Source organism: Pseudoliparis swirei, chromosome 2, assembly GCF_029220125.1.
Source record: "Pseudoliparis swirei isolate HS2019 ecotype Mariana Trench chromosome 2, NWPU_hadal_v1, whole genome shotgun sequence".
NCBI lineage: Eukaryota > Metazoa > Chordata > Actinopteri > Perciformes > Liparidae > Pseudoliparis > Pseudoliparis swirei.
In genome coordinates this window covers 6,436,269-6,446,758 of record NC_079389.1, presented here as the reverse complement: position 1 = coordinate 6,446,758, position 10,490 = coordinate 6,436,269, and the positions used below count along the sequence as shown (strand labels likewise).

The 10,490-nt window shown below is 40.4% G+C and overlaps 1 protein-coding gene across 2 annotated transcripts; it reads left to right on the top strand.

Moving 5' to 3' along the window:
* Positions 1-2,303: 2,303 nt before the first annotated feature.
* LOC130204902 (uncharacterized) lies at positions 2,304-4,405 on the top strand. 2 transcript variants are annotated; one of them, XM_056431903.1, is made up of 5 exons: positions 2,304-2,439; positions 2,535-2,843; positions 2,920-3,001; positions 3,827-3,905; positions 4,028-4,405. In XM_056431903.1, the coding sequence occupies exons 1-5, from the start codon at positions 2,331-2,333 to the stop codon at positions 4,124-4,126; spliced, it is 678 nt and encodes a 225-aa protein (XP_056287878.1). In that variant the 5' UTR covers positions 2,304-2,330; the 3' UTR covers positions 4,127-4,405. The 2 variants fall into 2 exon arrangements, with proteins under 2 accessions (XP_056287878.1, XP_056287884.1); XM_056431909.1 differs by lacking the exon at positions 2,535-2,843.
* The last annotated feature ends 6,085 nt before the right edge of the window (positions 4,406-10,490 follow it).

The following is a 10,490-nucleotide window of genomic DNA, read 5'->3' as shown; positions in this document are numbered from 1 at the left end:
AAAAGCTGTTGAATATGTTGTGGAAATGCATATGCAATGGCTATTCAGCTTCTTATAAGTATTCAATGTGCACTGAAAGTAGCAGCTGGGTCTTCTCTCCGTTCAGTTTTCCGTTATCTGCCAAGTACAGTTTGAGTTTTTCTGCATGATTTTGGTTTATTTTAGAGATGTTAAGTCATTGGTTGTTTCCTCCGATGTCAGAGATTGATCCAGTTGAACACAGGAATGAACTGCTGTCCAGGGGATACTCGGCCATCTTCACCTGCAACGTATCCGAGACAGATGTAACACAAATCACATGGACGGAAGGCAGATTTATTTTTGGGGGTTTTAATCTTTAAGAATCAGACTGTTTAAAATGACACCTTTTACAGATTGAGGACAGACAGCAGGCTGTCACATGTTCAAATTCACACCTACAGGCAATTTAAGAGTCATCAGTAATCTGACTTAAGGTGCTTTAAAAAAAATGTATATAGGTTTCTAATTTTCTTTTACTATCTTGACAAACATATAACTGTGTGTGTGTGTATATATATATATGTATGTATATTAGTACTAAACATGAAGGACACAGATTACTCAGAGCTAAACAAACAAAAAAAATTATGTTTCAGCTGTCTCCTTTTTAAATGTAAGATCCGTTTAGTTGAAAAACTGATCATTTCTGGCACAAAGCAAAACATTTTATTGTGTATATGAATTTTTTTTGCACTTATGATTTCATGTTTTATACTCTTCATTATTTATTTGTTTTAATATTTTTCATGTTATTTATGTGGTTAAAAGTAAAAAAAAAAAAATGATGTGCATGTTTTATTTAAATTTCTGAATGTTTGGAGAACGTGTCATCAAGTGTAAAATCAATTGATGGAATGTTTTGAGTTGTTTTTCTCTCTCTCCAAATCTTCCTCCGTTTATTATGTTTTCATTCAAATAGGAAACATATTCTTGATATAAAAATGTACCACACATCCCCTCCAGAAGTTGAGTTTGACCCACCATTTAATGCAATGTTTAAGAGATTTCTCCTGACGTCTGAGAAAAGACTATTTTATCTGAAGATCAGATGTTCCTGTTGTTTTGTCCACTCATCTGGAAGTGCAACCAGGGGCGTTTGTTGGATTAAAAAAAGGGGGGGGCTAAGCCCCAATGTACTTCTGACCATGTTTGCGAAATAAAATGTGGGGGGCCCCATATATGCATTGTTTGAGAGAATTTCAGGGTCATAGTGATATTTTATGCTCATTTGTACTCTATCACTGAGATAAAGATGAACTAGTTCAGTGGTAAATATACACTGCAGCCCCCCTAAAATAGGCCTAACGACGCCCCAGAGGTCAACCAGTAACGAGAGCAGCCTGCCGCTCTCGTTCCTGGCCTTGATGACGCCATAACCACTGCGGACACCTTCTTGCACCGCCCCGGCGGTCAATCCCGGCGAGAAGAGATAGATGCTTTACCAGAGGAGGAACGCCGAGCCCCGTGTTGAATCAAGCTGGTAACCTGGACATTTATTTGGGGTCTGCTTATAATCTCTGGTCTGTGAGACCGTGATGTCACTCAGCAGAGTCAATAACTTCTGGTCCGGTACTTTCTGGCCAGAGATTGTGAGAACAAATTTGACTTTGCAAAATCAAACAATATGGCCGCCTGTTAACATCGGCATAAAAACAATTATAAAGTACATCAAAAAATACAACTCACCATTAAGGTGAATCATCGCCATTTTATGCAATAAGAGAATCACCTGTAGCGGTGAGACCAAATTTTAAGTAGGACTCCTGATATATATATGTGTATATATATAAATATATATACACATATATATGTAAAACTAAAGAATAGATTAAGAGGCAGTGAGTGGTTTTTTTTCAATGAAAGAAGTTGCTGTATGTATATATATATATATATATATATATATATATATATATATATACACACACATTCACAACCTGAAACTCTCAAGCAGATTCATTTGATCATTTATTTATCCAACAATGGCATGCAAAAATGTCTCCTGTGATTTATTTAGTTTTCACACCCATACCACACTATGTGTTGTTTTACATCACAGCAGTTGAGTATTGCGTGTGTGCTTCTTATATTCTGTTTATGCCATGAAATGTTATTCCTAATGCAATTAACTTTATCAGAGTTTATTTTAAGAAAGGAGTGAGTTTCAATTCTCAATATTCCAACTGTCTGATTCTCATGTGACTGTTTGTGTCGTTGCTCCTCTAACTCACGACACACAGCTGAGTTCTGAGCTAACTAACCAGGAACTCACCACTTCCTTCCCCTGCGCCTCCTCAGACACGCCAGCGGCCATGTTGAAGTTTCACTCAGTCTTTCTCTGTCTGATGGTCATCATGTTCAACCGAGACCAGGCCGCTCTCCTCTCCCTTCTACTGATCAATATGTGCCACGGCTCTGAAGGTACAGTGGACATTTGTGTGTGTTATGCTAATTCTGTGAATTGAATTATAGATTATAGATTACATAACTTGATTGGTTGTTTCCTCCAATGTTAGTGATTGAACACAGGGATAAGCTGGTGTCCAGAGGAGACTCCGTCATCTTAACCTGCAACAGATCTGAGACGCAAATAACGCAAATCACATGGACCAAAGGCACATTTGTGCATTCGTTTTTGTTCTCAGGGAATCAGACTTTTTCAAATTTCACATCTGACAGACTGAGAATAGACAACAACTCACCTTCAACGATGAATATTTCTAATGTTCAGCATGACGATGCAGGGACCTACAGATGTTGTATATTTGACAAGAGAGGTACATGGACCATTAAGTGGAATTTAAATGTGTCTGGAGAAGCTGAAGGTAGGTAGAGCACAACACAGATATTCATCTCTACACTTCAAAGCTGAAACTGTACTTAATTAATTCACATCTGCAGAAACCAGTCCACTGAGCAACCTTCCCTACATACTCACAGCCGTAATTGGATTTCTTCTAGTCACAGCTGTCGGCCTCTATAGGTGAGTTATACCTTTTCAGTTTACAATTAAGAACACATTTATTTTTTCTTCTCTCCTCTGGTGCAAAGGACTCGCCTGTACTGGGAACTATGGTTGATTGAAATTCCAGACTCACAATTATGATCTTGCCGTGCACTTAACCCTTGAGTTGCCTTCGGGTCATTTTGACCCGATTCAATATTTAACCCTCCTGTCGCCTTCGGGTCAATTTGACCCGATTCAATGTTTAATGTCGGTGTTCTTTCGGGAGTCAACAAACAAACATAAAGTACCTCACACTTAAACTTGGAAAACAATATTAATTCTAATAATTTTCTGGAGATTTTAATAGCTGGGGTCATATTGACCTCAAGGGTAAAATATGTTAGTAAATATAAAGGTAACAGGAGGGTTAAACATTGAATCGGGTCATATTGACCCGAAGGCGACAGGAGGGTGAAACATTGAATCGGGTCAAATTGACCCGAAGGCAACACAAGGGTTAAACCTGGTTCGCTATAAAAAGGTGTTATAATATTCTGCACCATCCAAATGAAAGCAAAAGTAAATGATAATTAATTTCTGGTGCGTTGTTTCCTTCTTGACCTTGGATTACGCAGTTAAAATTGCAGTAGTAGTCGTATTAATTATCATGCAAAAGTTTAAAAAATGTATATGTGCCTTATACCTTATGTGGTATTGTGTAGCTATAGTTTTATGGATATGTTTACTTCACTAAAAGTACCAATCTTAGTATCAAATCTCATATAATAATGTTTCTGAAACAACTTGAAGCTGCACTGGGATCTGATCACTGGTCTCATTTTTATTTTCGGCTTCTAAAAGCTCGACTAAGTTCCCAAACCAGCTCCAGGAACGCGAGACCCTGAGTTATGTCCAGTTTCGTGTTTACTCGGGAGAAGAGGTCAGAATCACTTTCCCATTACTCAAAAAGCATTTCCCTGCAATCGCTCCTTATTTCTTCTCTATTCGCTCGTTTGTTTCTTGGAGTTATAATGTGTTTATTTCCCTGATCCGTCCCTACAGGTGCATGCTCCCCTCCAACCCCACAGTTGTGCAGAATACAGGACGAATCACAAGCATGTCGGTACTTCACGAGGCTCAATTCAATATGTGGCCTTATGAGCATGAAGGTCAGTGCAAAGACGAAAAGGAAACAAAGGCAAAATGTCGATTGTATAAAAAAAATTACTGAAATGTAAACATACTGCTGCTGCAGCTCAGTGGGGAGAGAAGTCGTCCTGCAACCACAAGGTAGACGTGTCCATGAGCAACTCACTGAACCCCTGGGTGCTTCACTGCAGCCCACTGCTCCTCAATAACTAAGAATGGGTCAAATGCAGAGAATACAGTTCATATATGTATTTAACTATATGTAATATGACAATAAAAGTCTTTCTTTTCTTTTCTTTCTATTAATTCAAATTCCTCCAGTCCATCCCATGAGAAGCTTTTCACTAACTTGGTCATTTGATGAGTAATGTTTAACCATGTAAAATAAAATAAAAACATGAGGAAAGAGCTTTGAATGTCTAACCGACACAAATGATTAATAAACCTTGTGGAAAAAAAGAAGAAATGCAAAACGATAAATGAAGCAAAAGGAGACATCTGAGCTTTAAAGCGCTGATGAGTCAGTTCCCCTCAAGCAAAGCAAGCAGAGACAGACTTCCCCTCAAGAACACCGTCCTCTCTGGACAGTGTGTCGATTCACATAATCTGAACAATAAAGGAATGTTCTCCTTGTTCGGCATATGGAGGGCAGTTGGGGTCAGTCCCTTTTCAGGCTCTGTTTTATTCGTTCTCAAAGAAATCTGTGAACGGGTTGTAAATAGAAGGTGATCCAAATGTAGACATTTTCAATTAAAATGATCTTTTTGTCCCCAGAATGGTGTCACTACTGTACCCGGAGAGGCAGAATTATGGGGGAAATAAACTTATTGTACATTGAATTTGAATTGTGCTTTTTACTTTTGGGTTTGGGCGCCTAAGATCTTGATGAATCGTGAGCAGACGCCTGAATCTTTTCAGTGAACAAATTATTTTCATGACTATATATGGTAATTTGATGTTGATACAAAAGTGTCCCAACCGGTCACTGGCGTCAGGGAAGTTGCGAGTATGTGAATAAATTGTGAGCACTATCGAAGAAATTGGACTCTTCATATGATGAAGGGGTCACTTGTCTGAGAAGAAACCTGTAGCACTTTTTTAAAATCACTTTTGTCTTTTGCCTATGATTTATTAAAAAAAATTATAATTTGACTTTTATTAATAATGAACAAAAGACTTTTGCCTATGATTTATTGAAGAAATATATTATTTGACTTTTGTTAATAATGAACAAAAGACTTTTGCCAATGATTTATTTAAAATTGATTGACAATATATAATATATGTTCAAGATTCAAGATTCAAGATGTTTTATTTGTCACATACACACACAGGGTGTGCAGTGAAATGAAAGTGGCAATGCTCAGCAGGAATGTGCAAGGGCAACAAGTACACACTATTTACAAATAAAAAACAACACAATATTTACAGTAAGTGTGTGTGTGTGTGTGTGTGTGTGTGTGTGTGCCTAAGAGGGGCAGTTGTGTGGGTCTATGTGGGGGTCCTGGTGAGGTCGGAGTTCACAATCCTGATGGCCTGAGGAAAGAAACTCCGTCTCAGTCTCTCTGTTCTTGCAGCGTGACTACGGAGGCGCCTGCCTGACCGCAGCAGCTGAAACAGTCTGTTGTTGGGGTGGTGAGGATCCTTCATGATCCTGCCGGCTCTGGTTCTGCACCTCCTGGTGTACAAGTCCTGCAGGGTGGGGAGTGTAGTTCCAATAGTGCGCTCAGCCGAACGCACTACTCTCTGCAGAGCCTTCCTGTCCTGAGCGGAGCAGTTGCCAAACCAGGCTGTGATGCTTCCTGTCAGGACGCTCTCTACAGCTCCAGAGTAGAAGGACTGAAGGATCCTCTGGGAAACTTTAAATTTCCTCAGCTGCCTGAGGTGGTAGAGGCTGCCTTGCCTTTCTCACCAGAGTGTCTGTGTTTGTTGACCATGTCAGATCCTCGGTGATGTGGACTCCCAGGTATTTATACCCGCTCACCCTCTCCACAGTAGTCCCGTTAATCCCCAGTGGTGAGTACGTCCTCTGTTGTTGTACCTTCCTAAAGTCCACAATCAGCTCCTTAGTTTTGGTGACATTCATGATGAGGCTGTTGTCCTGGCACCAGAGTGACAGATCAGCAACTTCCTCCAGGTAGGCCTTCTGTCGTTGTCGGAGATCAGGCCCACCACCACTGTGTCATCCGCAAACTTGATGATGGTATTGAGTTGAACCTGGCCACACAGTCATGTGTGTACAGGAGTACAGTAGGGGCTGAGGACGCAACCCTGGGGATCCTGTGTTCAGGGTGAGGGATTTGAGGTGTGTCTGCCCACCCTGACCACCTGTGGCCTGGCGGTCAGGAAGTCCAGGATCCAAGCACACAGGGGTGTTCAGTCCCAGCTCAATCAGCTTGCCGGCCAGTCTGGAGGGACTATGGTGTTGAAAGCTGAACTATAATCAATGAACAGCAGTCTCACATAGCCCCCTCTGGCTGTCCAGATGAGAGAGTGTGGTGTGCAGTACCTGGGAGACAGCATCATCCGTGGATCTGTTTGGGCGATAAGCAAACTGCAGCGGGTCCATGGAGGAAGGAGGAAGGCGCAGATGTAGTCCTTTATCAGCCTCTCAGCATTTCATGACCACCGAGGTGAGGGCCACCGGTCGGTAGTCATTCATACATGCTGGAGAAGCATTCTTGGGCACAGGGACAATAGTGGATCTCTTGAAGCAGGCGGGGACCACGGACTCAGCCAGGAGAGGTTGAATATTGTGGTGAACACTGGAGCTAGCTGGTTAGCACAGGTCTTCAGTACTCGCCCAGATATGCCATCTGGACCTGCAGCTTTCCTGGTGTTCACCCTCAACAGAGCCCTCCTCACACTGTGCTCGGTCACAGAGAGTGTGTGTTCATCCCCAGCGGTAGAACTCACCTCGGCTACGCTAACGGTGTTGTTGTTAGCCGGCGAGCTAGCGCTGTTGTTGCTAGCCTCAAACCGTGCATAAAATGAGTTCAGGTCGTCCGCTAGGGATGCGTCGGCACTCACCATTGCGCGGGGTCTGCTCTGGTAGTTTGTAATAGTCCGTAGCCCCTGCCATAGGCGCCTGGTGTTATTAACACAACTAGTGTTTCAGTTCAAATGATACACATTACACACATTATCAGTGTGCCAATGTGAAATATTATCAATTCAATTCATTTTATTTCGTCTAGCCCATTATCACAAATTACAAATTTGCCTCAGAGGGCTTTACAATATGTACACATAGACGTCCCTGACCTTTGACCTCACATCAGATCAGGAAAAACTCCCATCAGTGTAATAATGTTTAAAAAACGACTGACTAATCTTAAAAAGTAAAAATCTGAATTGGTATTTTGTCAAAGCTTTTGAATTAATGCCAGAACATATTGAGTCATGTTCTCAATTATAAAAAGCCAGTCCTGCACAGAATCCATCACCTCACAATTCATGCCGGTTAGATTTGTGTCCGACTTGATCCCGACTCGCTCTGACGTGGTGCACACGTGGTCGACGATAACCTGAGCAGATCGAGGCCCAGGGCATGATGGGAAATGCCCGACTGGCTCCAGATCAAAGATCTGATTGGCTCTTTGATTGGACAACAAACACCAGGTTTTGTAGAAAATCTTATTACCTTTGCATTGAAAATGCGGAAGGTTATGTTTTGATCGCCGTGTATATATTTATTTATTTATTTATTTGTATGCGTGTTCCTCGCATCACAAAAAAAGTCTTAAGCCGAATCGCATGAAATTTGGTTGATTGGTTATTATCCTGGGACCATTTGATTAGATTTTGGGATCGATCGGGTCAAAGGTCAAGGTCATGAAAAGGTCAACATCTTCTTTTTACCATAGCGCGGTCAATTTTTATCCAATTGGCATGCAACTAATGCCAAAATGTTCATAATTCAATGCCCAATCTTGTGATATGCGAAGGTATGCGCTCCACCGAGTGCCCATTCTAGTTTCTCTGTGGTTTTGTTTAACGCTTGATGCCTGCTCGTCTCATGTTTCGCAATGAAGGTTAAATCTAGAAACACATCTCGTGTGATTGCTAAAAATAAAGCTTATTTACATAACACGTGAAAACGAGCAACACAGTGTTTCACAGGCAGACATACAAAATAACGAAAGGATATGGCATGCAATCCCAGATACACGCACATCTTTCCTAAATATATATTTACATACACATATAAATAAATCCCTACACGGTCTGCAAACTCAAGTTGCCAACAGATACAAAGATAACAGGATGTTGTGTTTTCTGTGACTTCCTGTATTTCAAGGCTGCTGAAAACTGACTTGACCGCAGTTCTTTTTTCAACGCTCCCTTTTTTCATTTCATGAAACTGTAGGTCAACCTCAATGAGTTTACAGCTGTTTGGGGCGATGGTGGGGTACCCCGAGGTCAATTTTAGTGTTAAAGTAACACTGAACATAGTGTTAACACTTCACAGTTAACGCAACTCTGGTAAGAGTTATCATTTTACTCTACACTACATATATATATTGACACTCTGACTAGTGTTAATCAAAATGAACACTTTTCAGTGTAGAATACACTAAAGATAAGGGACTAATGGTATTAATAGCAATGCAGGAACGGTATTTAAACACTAGTTCAAATAACAGTGGGGGCGCCCCGTGTGGGACTGGAAAGAGTATCATGAAGGAACCATAGGCAGACATCACCATCTTTGTATAGCACAATAAATACATGTTAACAAGTATTAGAATAACTAATATTCATATTTATATTTAATATTTGTTTTTAATATATATATAATTAAATATTAAATAGAAATATTATTTATATTTATAATATTTGTATTATATTATAGTATCTACTTTTTGTGTATATATTTGTTTTGTTTGATTTTTATTTCTTTATTTTAAAGGACCCATATTATGCCCATTTTTCCACAAGTTGATATGGTTCCTTGGGGTCTTAATGAAATGTTTGTAACATATTTTGGTCAAAATACCACAAGAATCATTTCAAACAGCACCCTTTTTACCCTGTCAAAAACACCTCCCCACAGATTAACCTGTTTTGAGTGCCTGTTCCTTTAAATGCTAATGAGCCAGCTCCCCTCCCCCCCCCCTGAGATGCGCTCGCCTAGCTGCTGCCTGCAGATGAAGATAGCGTCGTGCAACCATATCGTTTTGAACCAGAGTCAGACCCTGAACAAGAAGAGGCTCCCGAACAAGTTCGAGAAGTTAGGGCACAACAGGACGTTTCTGAATGTCACTTCTACATTTTTGTTGTTTGTACATTGGCTAAGGTCTCACAGTCTTGTTAGCGGTTTCGAGAGCATAGTGGTGCTAGAGATTCGAGTATGTGAATAGTTTGTGCATGTATGAGTATGTAGCAAATACAGTGTGTTTATGTAAGTTACTGTTTGTGAAAGTGTTTGTGGAAATGCAAGTAACGGGAACGCCATAAAGATATAAATGCTACATGAGTAAAGTTCCATCTGTAAACTAAAGTGTTATCTGACAACAGTAAGTGACCAAGCAGGGGCGGGGGTAACGTTTTTACCTCCATTAATTAGCGTTTAAACCTTGTTTACTTATTAAATCGTTGTATTTGATGACATGACTTATTTGATGACTCATGTCTGTTATATGAACACAACTTTCAAATAAACTTTACCTGCAAAGTTGTGGTGGGGGCGGTCCAAGGCCATGTAGCCAGACCAGGCACGTGCACAGACATTTTGGGGGGCAGGTGCTCAAACCTAAAATAAAGGGCACCCATTGCCAAACACAAAATTCTGACAGAGTTGAAGCATAAGCAGCAATACACTGATGATGCTCTCCTCGACCTGCATCTCCTCTGGGCAGGATTAGACAGCTAGCTTACATTTTCTTTATGAATAAAGTTGAATTATTATATGGCAACAACAGTACAAGTGTTCTGATTGGATAATGGGTCGTCATGCCAGCCACTATCGCCCTCCTCGCTGGTCTGATACAGATCCGTATTGCCCTCTGACCTCATTTTCAAAATGAGCGATATTGATAGACATCAACAGCCAAGAGGAAATTCAGAAGCAGCGAAAATGTGTTCTTGAAAGTGATGAAGAGGAGAAACTATAGAATTGGATCACTTGTGTTGTTACTTTACTGTAAATTAAAACTATTTTAGCTGAACCGTGTTGTCCGTTTTCTACAAGATTAATCGTTGTAAGACTGGAACAGCCCAAACAAAGAGATAACACATAAAACAATGATGCACAAGGATAGCATGACACCGAGAGCTAGCATAGTTAGAATAGTTTAGCTCCTATTTTCTGGCTGTGAATTCTCGTGACATTTATAAACATTCTTTCAAAATTGTCTAAACAGCATTTATACAA